Source organism: Hippopotamus amphibius, chromosome 2 (genome assembly GCF_030028045.1).
Source record: "Hippopotamus amphibius kiboko isolate mHipAmp2 chromosome 2, mHipAmp2.hap2, whole genome shotgun sequence".
In the NCBI taxonomy this organism is placed as follows: Eukaryota; Metazoa; Chordata; class Mammalia; order Artiodactyla; family Hippopotamidae; genus Hippopotamus; species Hippopotamus amphibius.
The window spans coordinates 188,312,014-188,331,380 of NC_080187.1; the positions used below are offsets into that span (position 1 = coordinate 188,312,014).

Consider the following 19,367-nt stretch of genomic DNA (forward strand, 5'->3'; position numbering starts at 1 on the left):
ACAGATCCTGGAGAAGCCACTGGGTTGCAGGAGTGGTTGATGATGAAAAGAAACCTGATAGCAATAGTGTGGTGGAAACCAGGCTACTTCTGTTTTCCTCCACAACTTTGACAAGAGAGCATACCCACAAGCAGTGCCAAGGATCTAAAAATAGACATTTTATTAAATCATTCAATTGAGCTATCTCTGTTGAAATAATTGTCTTATTTAATAAGCACGCAAAAGGCCAACAGAAGAGACATGATGAGATGAGGAAGAGCGAAGATTTCAGGATGGCTTGGCCAACTGAGTGATACTGTGATACTGTGATATTGTGATATTGTGATATTGTGTTGAGCCTGCCATGCCTTTGCACATCCAGATAATGTCCACAGATAGTTGGCAACAGGACCTGGGGCTTAGGACCAGGCCTAGACTAGAAGGTCCAGGCTTAGGCCCTCCCCTCCCATGTAGCGCCTGGGAATTACTGGTGGATATGCGGAGGGGATGACCTGTGCACAGGTGAGATAACCCAGGAGGATCCAGGAGAGAAGAACAGGCCCCAGGGAAGCACCCTGTGAACATCCACCCTTAACAGAGGAAGGAGACAATCCAGTGCAGGAGCTTGAAAATCAATAAGAGATGGGAGAAAGCAGTATCTCAGAAACCTAAAAGAGGAGAGACATTTAAAGGAATGGTCACTAAGGCCTGAATAGGGTCCACTGGAAATGACACTCAGGTCAGAGATCTCAGCAGTCCATTGAAACAATAAGGAGGAAATCAGCAAGAGATTGAAGAGTAAATAAAAGGTGAAAAAACAGACATATTAGTAGATGTATTCTTTCCAGAAACTGAGCTTGAGAGGACAGTGACATTGCCAGAGGGAGAGTTTTTGTTTTGAACATTATTTTGAACATGACTATTTGCTGAGGGAAAAAACATGCATACACACAGAGCCTGGAGTTACAAGAAAGATGATCACTGATGCAGCAAGTTGCTGAAAGAGGAGAGAAAGGTTAGAACCTGAGGACAGCTGACACCCCTGCGTCACCACGCCTCGGTCACAGCCACACATGCATGTGTGGATTAGAAGGCTTACCTCTTTTTCTGCAGCAGTGAGAGAAGCGTCTCTTTGTAGAGGGTTGAGGAGTAAAATTAAGTGATGAGAGGAAGACCTGACTTTTCTCTTCAGAATCTTAGATAGTATAGGCAAGGAGAGAAAGAATGTAACCAGGGACTACAAATGCAGGTAAATCTATAGGGGACTGGAGCAGAAAAGCTGAGGGAACTGACGCCTGATGGCCTCTATTTTTTCTGTGAAAAATGAAACAATATGATCAGATAAGAGAACAAAGTGAAGATTTGGGATAGCCACTGAGGAGATGGCGGAGGGGTGTGTAACAGAATTGCTGAGTAGTAATTAGACCTGGGAATATACACCCTAAGTGTGCATCAATCCACACAATTGTAAGGTGTCTTAAACAGGATTTAGCCCAAGTGTAGGATGGGCAGGTGTTTCTGCAGTGTGTGAAAAGACACCAGGATACAAAGGGCATGGTCAAAACCCATGACCACTTTAAAGTACACCTCTCCCTACCCCCACCCCCACTGATTTTTCATAGGTCAAAATACTGAGCATCTTAAGAATGGAAAGTTTTTCCTCTTCTGGGGCCTAGGATTAGTCCCTTATATTCAGAAGACATTCAGATATTGTTTGAATGAATGGATTAATTAATAAATAAAATCTGACTCTGCTAAACATTTTTGAATCCAAGTATTAGGTTTAAATTTTTATCTATTGGGGGTGAATATATTGATTAATTCAAAGCATTAGAACTCTGTTCCAAGAGCTACATTCCCATAATTTACTTATGCTTAAATAGACTGAAACCAAACTCTAATAAAATCCATTCTGTAACACAAAAGTTTATTAGAATAAAAATACATGTACAGTATCCAACATTAAAATTATTTCACATCACATGTAGGTTTTTACCTCCATTAGCTTTTTTTTTTTTTAATGCTTTTAAAGTCTGTGCTTTAAATAATTTGCACATCTGTAAACAAATCTTAGATTACCAAAGATGCAACGTATCCATTAGATACTGAACACCAAAATTTAGAAACTGGAACTGATAGTTATATCCTGTTGCGCTAAATATTTCTCTAAAATTTTGGACAGAGAAGAAAAAAGAGATTAAAACAAATCACTTGAAATGAGGTAAGTTGTATGAAAAGGCTTTTAGTAGAAAATATCATCAATGTTGAGATGAGAATATTAAAAATATTCACGGAAAACTCACTTAAATGTATGCATAGTCTAGGTTATTTTTTAAAACAAAAAATTAAAAATTACCAGAATTCCTTATTAGAAAAAGAGACAATTATCTAGTTCTACTTAAGATCTGTGTACATTCTGAGTCTTTCATTTAGAAAAAAGAAGTGATACAAACATCCACAAGTTTAGCAAAAAGAAAATAAAGTGAAGATTAGGACCCACATTTCAAGCTGCCTTTTGGAAAGAAAATTAAAAACAGAGGTAGATGGTTAAATATATTAGTGGCCAAGTTACTCAAATGACTAATTTTTGTTTTGGTAGACATTCACCAAATTTTTATGCTTGAAGCCAACCAGCAAAAAATTTAGGAGTAGAGAGTAAGACCTAGCACAAGTTATTTTACTTTTATCAAAGAAAAGTAATAAAAATAAACCAGGCTTAAGACCCCTGTTAAGGATATGATTGTTTAAAGCACTACAGTTCATGCACTTTTAAAGCAGGAGAATGAAACTTGTCCCTAAGCTTTCCAGGTTTATTTGAGGCCAGGCCCCAAGCCCCAGCAGGCCTGGTCAGTCAAAGTAGGACTGCAGGGTGCCTCGGCGCCGGACATCGCAGGTCCAGCAGTGGAAGCCTCCTCCCAGCGAATTGGCATTACGAATGTTAACCTTAATGGTACTGATACCTGCATGGAAAGAGAGAGATGTGGCCAGTTAGATAGACTCACATGAAGATTCTTCTATAGAAGTGAGCCTAAAAATGGGTAGGAATCCTGTGATTCTAACCCTTAAGTATACCCCAACCCAGGATAGCCTTTCAATTTTATTCACCAATTATATTTCATCTAATCTATTCCACTGCTAATATAAAACCTTGACCAAAAAGTCAGCAGAGACTCTGAAGTCTATTTTGTTCTATTGACTATTCACACGTCAACAGGGTTTCATGAGCAGATATAGTTGACAAATGTTCAAAAACAACCACGTAGTAAAATTTCAAGGCCTTTCACAAGTATGCTTTAACTACTTTGTCAGATTGTTTCTAATTTTACCATGTCAATTTAGTAAGAAAAGTATAATTTAGCCAACCTGAAAAGTTGACTTTACCTACTCACATATAAGCAGAGTTTATCTGACACAAGTAGCTTGACCAGGCCACCTTAAGGAAACAACGGAACAGAGCTCATCTGGGTTGTATGGTCATACAGGTACCAAAGCTACTCAGGCAATTAGTTTAATCTGGCACCATCTGTATTAACTTGGTTACGATGTACATGGCCCAGTCAACCAATGGTATTTAGGAAAAAACTGTTGTGTTTGGCATAGTGGGATTTTAAAAAGAAAAATCTATTCTCCTCTCTTGAGGAACCCATTATTTTGAGAAGAAAGCTAAGCTACAGAGTTGCTAACGGGTCCATTGGTATAGTTAGAAAGGCAGCATGAGTCATCTGGAAAGCCTTTCCTGAGAAAGTGAGACTGAGCAGGACTTTGAAAAGTAAAAACAGGGTTTGGACACAGCTTAAAGAGTGGGCTTGGGATAAGAAGTAGGCTTTTAACCATGAGCATATGTTTCCTGATAGAAAAACTTATCTTAGGCAGATGGCTAGAGCCGTATTAACCCTGAACTGGAGAGAACTCAATTTGCTTTAACAAGTTCTCTATGTTCCAAAAGACTTTATTAAAAATAAAATGATAAATCAAATATTTGGTACTTTATGATATTTTAAATTGAGAAACAATAAAACCTTAACGGACAAGGAAACTGAACCCAAGCAATTGGGTTATTTAACAAAAGCCAGGAATAAAAAGTGGGATAGCATTAGAGGTGAAATCATTAGATTGGGCTCAATCTAAAACTAATAAGCGAATCCTTTTAAACTGATACTTCATTTAAGAGGGATGTTTCAAAGGGGCAAACAATATCTTCCGAGTAGTACACCTAAAACATGACATAAATCAAAATATGACTTGATTTCAACAAGTATACTGCCTGGCTTTGACACTTAGGTTATGTTAAGTAGAATGATAAAGAGTGGTAAACAAATATACTTCTGCACCCTAATAACAGCCATATGAAAATTCTTTCTTTCAACACTTTTCTCAGTATAGAATAACTGGTCTAAATTTTGAATAGCAGGATAAGCAAACTCCCACCCGAGTCATAACCAGTTCTGCTTTTTAGTTCAAAGCTGAAATGATTTACTGACATTCTCTATTGTATTTCATTTCTTTGTTCACAGTGCTTATCACACATGTCACTTCTATATCTGTATCCTTATATGTCCTTTAAAATATGTAATGACAATTAAATTACTTTTAAAGAACCCCCAACAGTTTCTTATTTGCGGAAGAGCCAAATCATCTATATGCTCATCTACAAAGGGGTAGTTCTCCACACTTGGGCACCAGGAGGTTAGAGAAGTCATAGAAGATTGCTAAGGGGGTGTCGGAGGAGCCTGGGATATATCTCCAACCTTATGAGATGGTGATTATTGAAAAAAAAATTTTGTCATCTATGAAATAATAACTTGGTACTTCTAAAAGGAACAGCACTTTGATAAATTATACATCAAACCTAGCATGTCATTTCTTCTCATTTAATATTTTCGAATATGGCAATATGTTTCATTTATTGTACATACCCAGCTTTTCAAACATCTTTTGAATTGGGACTTCATTGGCATCCACCATGACACGCTTTTCATCTAGCATTAAGACATTCATGGAAAGCCATTTGGAAGACATCCAGAGTGGGTGATCTAAAAACAGCAACGACCATTAAATCATGTCTGCTGTCATTCACAGCTCAATTCTTTCAATAGATCAGTTTCCCTGTGAAGCTTTATTTTAATCTTACAACTATCTGTAAATGTTATGAATCAATCTATGCTCATTACATGTTTGGATTTCACCTTGTTGTTTTTAAAAAGCCATTTCTTGCTTTCCACTATGTTGTTTTATACTGATTTTCCCTGTCTTTTCACTTTCATTTTCTATGGAAGGAGAGGTTGTGAACACAATTCCAGCCTTGCTCTAGTACCTGTAGTCCCAAGCACCAGTTTACTCCTGACCAGGGAAATATTCTAAATTGCTAATATGTGGGCTACTATCTATAGATGAAAGATTCTTGGCCACTGAAGTAATAACTGTAGGCTATGAGTATTCAAAAGTAAACATACCATCTGGGATGACTGGTATTGGAGGAGTAACTATGGTCCATCCTGCTTTCTTGAAAAGATCAATCTGCAAGACCAAAAAAAAAAAAAAAAAAACCCCCAAACCCAAAGAGGCTTGAATCTATAATAGATACTATTCTTATCATTCTTGGTCTCTGATAGCCCTTGTGATTAATAATTCTTTTTGAGAAGCTGTCTTCTCAACTGCCAGAATTAAAAAATTAAAATTTGAAAACATTTGGATGATTTTGTCTGAATCATAGTTAAAATGTACACAAGATCCTCAGATTGCCAGATTAAAGTTAAAAAGTAACAGAAATGTTAAGGCTTTAAAAAATATTCTTGTGCTTTTCACAGGTTTCAGAGATTTGAAAAGACTAAAGATACTTTCCTTGAGAAATTTTTATTAAGGAAAATGAAAATATTTCCTATTATTTAGTTATAAGGGAACAAAATACGACTATGTCAAACCCATAGTCCGTCCACTTCATAGTCTGCCACTTTGCATCTGTGACCATGGTATAAAGACAGATGTTAGGAATGTACTCCCAAAGAACCATATCTGTCTCCAGTGACCTATTATAATCCAACCATCCCTATGTTCACATACCCACTTAGTATATCAGTAAATAATATTAAATAAATTTTAATAACATATAATTGATTTATATAAAGTATATATAAATCAATTATATTAAAATGAAGTGAATACGTAATCTTGGTCATTGGGTCTAAATATATGGAATAGAAATGAACAGTGATATGGTAAAACAAGTGAATTTTGCAATGGTGTACTGCAGCCCAGCAAATAACACAAAATCACTCACTGCCCAACTGGAAGCAGGGGGCAGTGGGCAGAAGTAGGAGGCTGCAGGAGGGATAGACCTGCTGCAGGGCAGTGGCTCTGCTCTTCCCTGCAGGGTGGGGCTGGCTGAAAGGGGTCCCATTGCAGAGGGAAGAAGACACCCACTGCCCAGTGGTGTTACCCCAGACATGCAGAGATCACCTTGTTTGCAATTCATCTGCTGAGGAACCTCGGCTGCAAGTTATGAGGTATTACCACTCTGTTCAATAAAAATACAACACACACAAACTTGATGCTCTGACAGCAGCAAGCAGCCAAAGTCAAAGTCTGATGACACTACGCTAATTATCACAGCTACAGTGTATACTTCTGAGTGCTGGACATCCTGTAGTAAATATAACATATGCTACCCAATGTTTGATCATAATGATGTTGAGCACTGATGCATTTGTCATTTAGAACCATTAGGAATCATGGAAGTGCTTAAAATAATAGTGGCAATTCCTTCAGTTGCCAGACACTATTGATTTTCCAGAGTCCTAAGAACTCCCCTACCTGGTGACATGGTCGGTCAGGGTTGGAAAGCACAAGACCGGGCCCAATGATATTGAAGGTGGCATCAATGTGCATTGGATTGGGGTCTTTAAAGGAGACTATATGCACTCTGTAGTCTGGAGCGAGATGCTTACGCATCCATTCAATGCCCATGTAGTTTGTAACCTGAAAATAAAAAAGGAGACATAAACCCATAAAGATTTGGTTCTGTGTTTAGATAACTAAAAATAGGATGAAAATATTTTAATTTGGAAATTTAAAATATAATAATAAAGTGCGAAATTTCTGAGGCAGTCTCTATCAACCTGGCTCCTCTGTGCAAAGATATCTCTTCCAGCTCGAATGAAGTCAGCAGCATCAAAGCATGGCTCAAACTCAGTCGTCACAAATTTTCCCTGAGCAGCCAATTTGTGTCTGTCTTCTACAGAACGGATAGGGTAATCCTAATTGGAACAAGAATGAACACACGTAACACATCGGTTCATAAGGAGATGATTCATAGGGCCTTTGTTACTAAGAAAATTAGTTCAACATCATCATTTCCCAAAATACTACCACCCTGTTCTAGACTGAAACATGCATGGGAAGATGTAGGCCCATGCTAAGTGGACCAAAAAAGCCAAACCAACAATAAAAAAATTAAAAACTAGGCATGACAAGTTCCTGATACTTGCCAGCAAGTGGTACAGAGGCAGTAATGAATCTGAAGATATTCCAAAACCCATACATTGATTTTTGCAGCTATCTACAGTATTGAAAATCAACAGGATGAAGTCATTCTGTTCTTTTAGAAAAGGAATTTGATGCTGAGCCTAACTTATACCATAAAATGAGATGCCACGCATCTCCCACCAAATTTGATCGGGTGTGTAGATTGGGTAATAGATTCATTATTTGCTTCTGTCTTTAAACCCATAAAGGGTTTAAAGAAATTTTTATTTTTTGATTCTTTCTACAAGTGATCAAATAGTAAGTGATCTAATAAGAGACATATACTTCCTTTTGTTGTGGATATGGCCTACAGACCAAATTCTTTTTCTAGAAAAGGCTGGAGTTCAGCCTAGTGACTTTTCAGTCTCCACCAATGAGTAGCTGTGTGCCTTTAGGCAACTTTTCCTCCCTGTAATGGGATGAAACTACTCCCTCATGCGGTTGTTGTGAAAAATAAATAGGACTGAGGATGTAAATCAAGTACTTAGCTCAAGATCTGGCACATGGTAAACACCACTAAGTGTTAGCTATTATTACTATTATTATCACAGTATCATTTACTATTATTTTCATCATAAAACTATCATTTTTTGAAAAGTAGGTGATCTCAGTTTCTGAAATACATAATAAAGACAAGGTATCAGAGAATTCTCAGTCTCTGTGGATTATTTAGAAAAGTTACTAGTAAGCTCTCCTATAATTGGGGACTTACCTGGTCATAAAGCTCATCAGCCATTGTGGGCTTAGGAGCTGTTGTCCACTTGGCCCCACGGCGGAAGTAATCTTTGATAATTGCTCTGTATGCGCGGTACTCAAAGAAGCGAGCGCGCCAGGCCATGGGAGCCTCGATAATCTCATTTCCCACAACTATCAGGATGTCTCGAGGCATCGCACCATATAAACCTGTCAGGCCAGAAAGTTCCAGAGCAACCTCAGTGATGCTAATTTCCAAGACATTAGAGTCTATATAATGTGATCTCATTCTTTGGTAAAAAAAAATTACAGAAAATCTATATGTGTATATGCATATAATTATATGCAAATGAAAATATATTAAATGCTACATGCTAAATTGTTAACATGAATTCTGTGTGGGGATGGTGAAGCCAAGCCAAATAGAAAAACAAACAAACAAACAAAAACGTAGAGAGGAAGAAGAAAAGAGAAAAAGAAGCATCTCTTGTTCAAAAGATCTTGAACCACCAAGTTTTCACCTTTTGTAACTCCTAACAGAGTTTTTCAGGGAATGAGTATCACAAGATGAAAACAGGGCCAAGGATCACTTATACAACTGTAAATTAGAACACACTGAACTCAGACACAAGAACAATCCTGCAGTAATGTCAGTTAAAAGTAAAATGGGAATGTTCCTATTCCCCTTTTAATTTCTGTTCTTGAGGAAAATTAAATGGAATCCACTGTTCTTATGTAAGGAAATGCTCATGAAGTTTAGAAAAGCAGTTTCTTTCAAGGAAATTCTAGATTTCTGATGGAGTTTAGAATATGTACATCTTAATCTAACCAAAAAGAACCAAACTGTTCCTAAATAATCTTTAAAGTTTTGAAGGATTATTAAAACAAAGGAATCTCTGAGAAATAATCAGAGCTTTCTCCTTACATATTGAGAGAAATTTTTAAAAAATTAAGACACTAGCAGCTTAAGTATCCAACATCACTTACCCGTAGACTCAAAATCAGGAGTTTTATACTTCAACGACCAGTCAATGGGGTCAGGCCTCCTCACTGTCACTCCTTCCATTTTTAAAATATTGCACATTTCTTCAATTTCGGCAACAGCCTTTTTCAAGTGATCTTTGGGAAAATAATGGCCCCCATACTTTTGGTAAAAAGGCCAGTACTTTTCATATGTGTTGGCCTAGAACCAAAAGAAAGTCAGTGAAATACTTACAGGGAAAAAAATACAACTCAAGATAGTTCATAGGTTATCAGCAATTACTTGTATAACTCAACAGTATGGAGACTGAGACCACCTCTTGTCCAGTGCTCATCCCCAGAACCAAGCACACTGACTCTCTGGGAAGACACTCAATATTTGTTGAAGATCTCTAAATTCTCTTGATGTTTTGAGACCTTTTGTTCCTTCTGCCTGAGATCTCATGCCTTACCGCACATAGCATGTCTGCCCTCACATGGGCTTGGAATGCTCTTGGGCCAGTTTTTACATGCTTCATAGACAAAATAGGACATGGGTGCTCCTGTTAGACGGTCTCAATGAGATCAAATGAGAGAATAAACAAAATGGCTTAAGAGAATAAAAGCACACCTATACGAAGATAAAACCATGGGCTATCCGTATATCCCAGAATTCTATCTAAAAAACAGCATTTCAAGATACTTTGTAGGAAAATAGGACACTGCTCCCTTAAAGGTTAGGGACATACTCTCAACTGTGCTTTGTTTCTCTTAAAAACCTACTACTGATTATTTTGTCATTCAGCAGAATTACCACTTGGCAAAATTGTGCAGCAGTGCAAGTCTGCCTTTAGTGCTTCCTACCCTTCCCTGCCAACGTGTCTCTCCCCACCACACCTCTCTTCACCCCAATCCATCCAAGCTCTCATATTGCTTCAGGTCCTTTCTCCATAAAAAGAAGTGATCTGATAAGCATATTCATAAATTTTTAAGCAGCTGAAAAAAAAAAAAAGCTTAACATTTAGAAAGTGTCCAAGTGTCCATTTTAAAAGACAACTGAAAGGAAAGAAGTTGAATGCTTTAAAAAGGCTCAATTTGCTAAAAATTACTATTGAATTATGTAGGTACAACAACTGTTAAATACTGGTTTTCAAAAGTATAAAAATCTAGGATTCTTCATTCAGATTGTTTTGCATGTGCAAAGTTCTCAGTCAAATTAAAGAAATATGTTGGGAAATGAGGTGATGCATATGGATATAATTCATCAAGACAGATAAAGCAGAATTCCAATCAGAAGGTCCAAATGCTAAGGAAAAGCCTTGGACTTTCATCAAAAGGTTGGCAAAGCAGTGTCCATTTATATCTTTTAAGTTTTAAAAAAGTTTAAAGCAGGTATTTTTAAAATGTTTCCTTATATCATTGATTAACCAACTACTAGTCTTAATCATGTCTGATAAGGTTTCCACCACAAATCAGACAATTTCAGACAGTGGTGCATGCTATAAAGAAGGGGAAGCTGGGTAACAAGATAGAATGTCGAGATGTCTAGCTCTTTAATGTCAAAGACCATGTCTTTTCCAGACTTTATGTCTCCACTTCCACTTTCATCTCAGCCTGATAAATATCAAACATATGGAAGCAGACCTGCCTCTTGTTAGTTCAGTATCTAGGTTCACATCAATTAGACTGGAGCTGAGCCTGCTGGAGAGGGAATAAGAATCTGAAAAACAGGTCTTCAGCAAACAGGGAGATGCCAGTGAAGCTCTAAAACAGGAGCTGGCAAACCAAAGTCCACGGGCCAAACCTGGACTGCTGCCTGTTTTTGTAAATAAAGGTCTGCGGAACACAGACATACTCATTCATTTACATATTGTCTGTGGTGGTTTTGCACTACAGTGGCAGAGTTGAGAGTGCAAAGCCTGAAACATTTATTATCTGGCCTTGTACAGAAAAAGCTCGCCAACCCCTGTCTAAATGATCAGTTAGTTGCTTTAATTTTGAAGATCTATAGCCAAACAATAAGCTCAATTTCTGGCCCACGAAAAATGTTATCAGAATTAAAAATTTGAGTATTTGTTAAAATCAATCCACTCTTTTAAAAAACAAAACAAAATAAGAGTCCTCTATTGTTTTCTACTTCTAGGAAGTCCTGCAGTAGCAAACAGAGGAGAGGATAATAATAACTCTTTATATTCCTCTCAGACACATCCTGGTACTACTCATCCATTCACCACTTCCTCCTTCTCATGCCAGGCACATCTCTTACAGTCCACGAGGGGACAAGAAGCCTTTGAAAATTTAACACTGGGTTACAGCAGATGCACAGCCATGTTGTCTCGCTGGACACATTCCCAAGTATCCCATGTGACTATTTGTGCAGAGTGAAGCTTGCTTGATAAATATAAAGTAAACTTTCCTGGGAGAAATAAGTTATTTGAACAAGTGTGAATTCTCTTGTTTAGTTCATACTCTGGCTAAGGTTGGACAAAGTCTAAATGACCAGGCCAGGCTACATTTTCCAAAAGATAGTTGGAAATTATTTACACTTCCTTTAAAATCCTGCTAAGTGAGTCAGCAATCATTTACCAAGTGTCTGCAAGATAAAAACAAAAAACAAAAAACACTATATTAAATGCTTAGCATGCGATGTTTTTAATAATCTGTTGCAGAAATGTGGCTGCATTCCTAGAAACTTGATAGTCTTTCGGAACCTAAAATCCTTCAGGGGTGTTTGCCAAGTGAATTTTAAATACTGTCTCTGGAAGGCTAGGAAATCTCAACAGAAACTTATTATTTATCCAGCTGCAAAATTATATATTACAGTAACCTTGATCGACTTTGTATTTTTTTAATTAATTTTTATTGGAGTATAGTTGCTTTACAATATTGTGTTAGTTTCTGCTGTACAGCAAAGTGAATCAGCTATACATATATCCCCTTTTGGATTTCCTTCCCATTTAGGTCACCACAGAGCACTGAGTAGAATTCCCTGTGCTGTACAGTAGGTTCTCATTAGTTACCTATTTTATACATAGTAGCGTATATATGTAATCCCAATCTCCCAATTAATCCCACTCAATTTTATAATTTTAAAAGTCCTTTTAGCAAGGGCTTTATAAAAAAAAAGACAAAAGCAAAACAAAAAGCACATATTTGATGGAAAGTATTCACTACGTTTTGCAGAATAAAAAGCCATATACCTTTCAAAAATCATGCTTCCTGATGCCTATGTTCCTCGTTCCCATAAAATTTCTCCAGTGTTTATATCTTTCAACGTGTCTTGCGCTCTAACTGCCTATAAATGGTTTTATATTTTTACATTATTTTGTATTTCATTGGTCCCAAACTGATGAATATATCTGTGTCATTTTTCTCCAACTAGAAGATAAGACCTTGCCTTCTAGGGGCCATGCGTGCCTCAGATTTACTGTCCTCTCCCTCAATACCTAGTTTCATATGTGGCATAAAGCAGAAGTAACCAGACAAAGGAATGAAACGAATCCTGATAATGCTACTATTATCTACAATCATTATACCCTCAATAGACTCAGCAGCCAGCTGCTTCCACACAACTGTAATGAACTGTAGTTTTGTCCTTTAAAAATACACATGTAACCTTTTACCTTCTTATTTAACCTCTTTAGGTAGATAGCAAACTTCTTAATATCTTCATTTTAGTGAGACCCAGAAATTTGTGGAATCAAGATCACAAGGTCAAACAGCTGATTAACTGAGAGTGGGTAATAAGCTTTTATCAAATACCTAATTCAATCCTGATCTCCTGACTTCAGCCTGGCACACCTTCCAAAAGTGCATGAAATTTCAAAATCTAAAGTCATAAATCAAGTGACAAAGAACTCAAAATAATGTCTTAGAATTCTGATTCCATAAGATCACATGATATGAAAATCAATTATTCTAAAGATAAAGAGGATAAACTATTGCCTGAATTTGACATTTAATTTCACCCAATTAAAATGGTTAGGGGATGGGACTTCCTTTCAAGAAAAGATTTTAAAAGGATCATGCCTTTTTAAAACACGTGGATGATACATAAGTTAATCTGTTCATCAAATTTCAAATATCAGAACCAACAACAGTTTCAGAACAATTAGAAGAAGTTATGACTTTTTCTATTACCTTCTTTTCAAGGTCTAACTCGAGAATTATTTTCTTTGTTTAGGAAGAAGACTTCTTAACTATCCAGCATTTGGTCATTGTTTTCCCTTAGCTCCCCTGGCACTTGAGTTCAACTGCCTTGCCATAAGATACTTAGTGTTAGTCTTCATTTCTATGTAAACATCATAAACATAAACTTTGTAAACACTGTATCTCTCCAGATGGAAAGCAAGCTCTTTTGTGCTGACAACTCTGGAACTCTGATACAAGGTAGGCAACATTTCTGGTGATGATGACAGTAATGTAACAGAACTTATTCCTCAACCCACATGGCAAAAAAAAATGTTAATAGTCAGGAAGAATTTAAGTACATTGAAGATATATTTGTAACCCGTTATTAATGGGAGCTTAGGCTGTGTCTACAGTGTGGGTGGAACCCTTATGCAGTATACAACTGGAACCCCAGCCCACAGAGGCTCTGGTCATAAAAATATTATGGATAAAGAGCACTAAAAGATTTTAAAAAGGAAGATATGACTTGTTGCCAGGGAAATTCTGGAAGGCTTCATGAGAGGTGCCACTAGAACTAGGTGGTAGGAAGAGGGGGAAGTTTAAACTGCAGACAAAAGGGGTGCAGGAAGGTAGGTGGGAGAGTTCTAGGTCAGGGCAAAGGCCTGAGGCTTGTTTGGGGAACAGTGAGTAGTCTAGTTTGGCTGTTTATATGGTTACCTTATAAAGTTTGCTGAAAACTGGGTGAAATTATTAGAGGTGAGAGGCTGGCAAAATAGAAGATTGACAGGAGATGAGTAACAATGTTGAATTTTGTCTTTCAAGAATCACTCTGATAGAAGCTGGAGGTGGTTCACAGAGTTCAGCAAATAGGGGAGACCAGGTAGGAGTTAACTGCAATAGTCCAGGCAGTCGATGAGATCCTGACTTAAGGTAGTAGCAGAGGGAAGGAGGGAAGGTTCATTTTGACAAAAGACTTGTTAGACCTTGGAGAATGGATGTGGAGGATGTGAGTGAAGGAGAAATAAATAAAAGATGGATCTTTGATGTTTTAGCTTGAATAAACAGGAATGCCAAAAACTGAAAGGAAGGAATGGAGAAGATCCCAGTTGTGCAGAGTGGCTGGCAGCTAAACTCAAAGGTGCCACGTGTGAGGTCCGGTGGCAATATCCAGCAAGGAATTTAATGTATTCATAGGGACAGAATTCAGGAGAGAGATCTGGACCAGAGTGGAGGGGTGGGGTGAAGCTGTGAGAACAGTTACAGTGAAATTCTGTTCAACTCCAACATTACAGACCTGTAAAGGAAGAAGACGTGAGGAACAGAGAAAGAACTAATATCCCCAGAAAAGCTCTCCCTGAACCTGAAGGAGGGAGTAATCACTAGTGTAAACAGTGTCAAATACTGCAGAGATGCCAAGTGAGATAACATCAGCCACTGGATTTGGGTGGTCCTGGGTAAGCTAAAGTGAATGCAGTTACAGAGAGTGGGAGCAGAAGCCAGACCGCAGACTGTGAGGAGTGAACCCGCTCAGACATGTGAAACCCTGGCTTTACCTTCACCTCCACGGTGAATGGTGGAACACAGGCATTTTCTGCTCTGCCCACTATCACTTCCTCTAAGGGGTCCCATTCATTGTAAGAGGAGACAGGGCAATCCTTGGGCAGAGGATCAGTGGCCTTGTCGTCAGCTGCACAGGAATTCCGGGAGGAGGCCGTAGCTGCCTGGGTGCTCTGGAAAGTTCGCTGCACCCATCCTGTTACAGTTCTTCCAAGCTTCCGAGAACAAAGAAAAGATTATTGTGTGGTCCTGTACAGTACTTGGGGGGTGGGGGGTGGGAGAGGGGAGTAGAAATGGGATGAAAACCTGTGCTAACACAGTCAGGCATTTACAATCTTTTAGGAGGATGTAAACTGAGATGTTAGTGTAGAGGTGGGTAGTGGGGTTACAGGAGATTTTACTTTTGTGTTTATTTATACATTATCTTTTTATCTATTATGTTAACGCCTCAGAAGATTTTTGTCCCCAAAGACCATGCACCCCCATTTATATCTCAGAATGTTTTTTTGCAGTCAAGCTTTAAGCCACTCTTCTGCAGATGATGGGTCACCCTTCTTCCCAGAAAACCACAGAAAGCAGCTCCGGATCTCCCTGCCAAGTCAAGCTGGGGAAGGGAGCCTCCTTTCCCCTTCAGGACCAAAGGTTACTAGTATAAGGGTTTTTCCCCCCTGCAAATGAAAATATAGACACATTCGTAAATGACTTTATCTTTCAGAATAATCAGCTTCAAACCATAAATTTTTCCTCACTGACACACACTTCACATTCTTTGGCACTGCGATTATGAGAGAGTGACCAAGTGCCATGGGCTTATTTTACAGATGGTCCACAGTACCCTGGCCAAGATAAATATTAACTAACCCAGGTACAAACTTAAACAACTAGAAGGGAGATCTGAGAACTTCAGAAAAGCCTTTGGACAATGCAGGGCCTATAAACTCCAGAGGAGGGAGAGTCCCTCCTATGCTGGGCAAACCTCAACACATTCCGCCCCCCATCTCTGCCCGACTCTGTTAAAAGCCTTCGGAAGAAGACAGGAGGGAAGGAAGCCAGGGTGGAGACCAAAGCAAGAGGGAGTGACAGCTCATCTGAAACTAGTTGCTGGCGGGAGCCAAACTGCCAGGCTATTCCTGTCCCAGGAGCTAGGGAGGGTCTGCAGGCGCGTGCTTGCATACCAGGGAAGCGGAGGGCAGGACCGGGCAGAAATCTGGGTACAGACCGAACTAGCTCCAACTCCTCTCGCGACTCAGGACTCCAAGTTACACTTGGAATGGGCCCGCTCACTCCCCCTCCGTCCCCGAGTCCCACTTCGCCCCTTCTCCCGTGCATCCACTCTACAGGCATGCCCAGCTCTCTGCCCACCCAGGGCAATGACCCCCCCAAAGGCCACCCTTTCACTAAAAGGTGCTGCTTGTCGCCCCCACCCCCTCCGGCTGGGGAGGGCAGGGTCCCCCGCGCTGACGGCCACCGCGGCCCGAGGCGCGCAGACAGCAGCTGTACCCACCGGGCGTGGCCCCAGTGCACGCCCCCTGCCCCAGGGACACCGCCAAGCCCCCAACAGCCCGCAAAGGCTCCTGAAGCCGAGCTTCCAGAGGGGCCCGGGAGAGAGACGGCAGCGCAAGGCCGGCGGGGGAAAGCGAGGGAAGGCCGGGGGAGAGCACGCGGCCGCCCGACGAGGCTGCGGCGCACGCACCCGAGACCCGATGTAGTGCACCGCTTCGGCGCCGCGGCTCCCGCCGCGCAGACACCGCACCCGCAGCATCGCCCCTCGCCCGTCTGGTCCACAAACCGACTGTGCCCTGCGCTCGGCCGCCTCCGTCCGAGCCTCCCGAGTGCGAGCCCGCAGCTGGGTGTCCGGGCGCGCGGCCTTTTGTAGCTTCGCCCCGCCCCGGCCGCCCCCACCCCTCCCCTCCCCTCCCCTCCCCTCCCCCTCCCCTCCCCGCGCGCCCCACTGGCTGCCGGGAGGGCCTCCGAGCGCACCGCGGCTCGAGGGGCCGCCCCGCGTTAGGAACGGCGGGGGCGGCCCGGGGCGCGGGGCCCTTTGTTAGCGTGTCAGCGCCCCCTCTGGCGTCCGCCGCGCTGCGCCAGCCCCGCCCGGGTCCACCGAACCAGGCCCCCGGTCTCAAGGACGCGGAAGAGGATACGACTGCCGAAGAGTCCACGTAATGATAGATACATGCATTGTTTTAAACGTGCATTTATGGATTTAAACATGCAAAGTGTGACTGCAGTCTCACGTTTCAATTCATGTCCGTGACCCAGTCCCCTCATTTTGCAGTGAACGAGACCACCTCACGTTTAGGTGGATTCTCAGGGCAACACCGGGATGGGGACTAGACCCATCCAGTCTGGAACCCAGGTCATCCGCTCCCCAGGGTGCTACGCGGTCCACTCACTAGCCTGTTTTCCTTTTCAAATAGTCTTTGGCCATGTGCCCCTGGCTTGAGAAATTCAATCATGAAAATAGAGATAAATGTAGGCCAGAAAGAAGGGAGGACTACAGAGAGTTTTTTCCCTTCTATTTCATGTATTTAAATTTTTGTTTCAATTTGATAAGGATATATTTGTTAGAAAAGTAGCTCCTTAAGAGTGCGAAGTTTTAACGGCTGCAGATTTGTGCAAAACTGGAGAACTCGGTTTAATGTTTAAGTTGCTAGAAGGAGCAGGGACAGAGAGATTTGAGTATTTCATGTCTGCACCTACAAAATATGTAATTATTTATTTTTAATGAGCTGTCTTTTAAATTGTGTCTCACACGTGTTTTCCAGTTCATTGATGGAAGGCACTAGACAAGCAGGATAGCGTGGTTCAAACAGCCATGGAGAGGGGATTGGGAGAACTGGGTTCTGGTCTTGACTGTGTGATAGACTGCTATGTGTCTTCTTGAGTTGCAATCTTATCCTCAAAGGGAGAACAATTGCATTTACTGTTCCTAGCACACAAATGGGCCAAAAGGAGAGATTGTACATGTTGAACTTACTGTGGCACAAAGAGCTATATGAATATGAGGTAGTATTTTACCAGCTCTAACAATAAGGAGGCCTCCAAATGTGATAATTGGGTGAAAGGAGCTAGTAAATCTAGATTCCTGTCTTAGCATTGCTACTAACTTGCTATTTGACCTGGAATCAAATTCCTTCATCTTTCTAATGAAGGTGTCACACTTCTATTAAAGGCTTTGGGAAATCTCTAACATTTCTCAAATTTCACAAAGTGCCTTCTCCCAACAATTAAATGTAGCCACCTCTAAGGTCTAATTCTCTCAGTGTACTTAGCATGGCTAGAGATGTGCTGCTTCTCAATAAAGGATGTAAGGGGACAGTAAGTATACACAACAAGTGATATTGACATTACTCTGTACCATTTCTGTCTGAGATCATGTCACTCATTAAAGAGACTTTTAATTTTGTAGATGTAAGAATTGGGAGTGTCTGGAAATAATAAGACCAGGGTGTTATTAAGTTTTACATTAAAAAAAAAACTCTTATTATAGCCATAGTGTTGCGGAAATCGAATTGGTCTGTGGAGAAACCAAGCACCACACTCGGAGGGTTGGAGAACTCAGGTTTATTAAGCCGGCGGTTCCAGATGAGCTAATGCTCTAAAGTTCTGGGGCCCTGAGCTCAGGGTGAGCTTTACTTTTATAGGGGTCAGTGCACATGGTTACAGTTAGCATTGGTTGATTGATTACCTGGTTACTGTAGGTTACGGGCAGTTACAGAGTGTGGGCATTGCTATGGGTTATGCGCAGGGGGTTTCCAAACAGAAACTTGCAGGAGCAAGAGCAGAACATTCCATACTTATCAGAACATCTTAAGGTTACAGTTGATTGCTAGGTCATCTTGTTCTTATCTTCGCACAGCAAGCAGATTTTACAGAAGCAGAGCAAGCATGAAGTTATTTCTAGCTGAGTGCAAACTTCTAATTTTCCTCTTCAATAGATCATACCCTTATGTCCTGGAATCCAGGGGAAAGTATATGAATAGAGCCACCCAAACCAATCCTACTGCTATAAAAGCAAATCAACACACTTCCTCACCCCCTTCTTTTCCTTTCCTATGTGTTAATTTATTATTAATTTATTTTTTGCTCTGGAAGAGATTCTGTAACAGTTTTTAGATTAACCTCATCAGTTGGAAGCACAAGTCTTCCACACTGGTTTGTTCGTGTGCTACTGAGCCAACTCTACAAAGTATTGATGGTGATACCTGTCAACACCTTGGTCTTTGGCTGCTGCTTTTTGCAGAAGAAATGGACTAGACTGTGAACTCTGCCTTCTTTTTCCCCACTGGCAATAGGTTAGTGTGACACCAGTAACCTGTAGGATCCTGGTGGTCTCATAACTAATGGTTATGCATGTTCATGTCTGATAGTAGTATACTCTTGTTAATCTAGAGGCATAATTTAGGGTAATGTGGTGGGGGAACGGGTGAGAGGGCAAAGAAAAGAAAACACATCAGAAGCATAGCAAATGATTCTGCTTTCCAGTTTCTCCCTCAATACTGTTGCTTTGGGGATCTGCCCAA

The 19,367-nt window shown here is 40.4% G+C and overlaps 1 protein-coding gene across 3 annotated transcripts in view; it reads right to left on the minus strand.

Moving 5' to 3' along the window:
- Window positions 1-1,888: 1,888 nt before the first annotated feature.
- GATM (glycine amidinotransferase) overlaps window positions 1,889-19,367 on the minus strand; it is a 33,696-nt gene continuing 16,217 nt past the window's right edge. Inside the window, exons 1-9 of one of the 3 annotated variants that reach the window (XM_057722036.1) lie at window positions 16,535-16,717; window positions 14,838-15,056; window positions 9,181-9,376; window positions 8,213-8,403; window positions 7,095-7,232; window positions 6,790-6,954; window positions 5,433-5,496; window positions 4,896-5,012; window positions 1,889-2,939 (exon numbers count right to left, since the gene is read on the minus strand). In XM_057722036.1, coding sequence (XP_057578019.1) covers window positions 2,827-2,939; window positions 4,896-5,012; window positions 5,433-5,496; window positions 6,790-6,954; window positions 7,095-7,232; window positions 8,213-8,403; window positions 9,181-9,376; window positions 14,838-15,056; window positions 16,535-16,603 — 1,272 coding nt within the window. In that variant the 5' untranslated portion in view covers window positions 16,604-16,717 and the 3' untranslated portion in view covers window positions 1,889-2,826. Of the gene's footprint in view, window positions 2,940-4,895; window positions 5,013-5,432; window positions 5,497-6,789; window positions 6,955-7,094; window positions 7,233-8,212; window positions 8,404-9,180; window positions 9,377-14,837; window positions 15,057-16,534; window positions 16,718-19,367 lie in introns of those variants that run through there. The other 2 variants (XM_057722037.1, XM_057722039.1) reach the window with 2 other exon arrangements.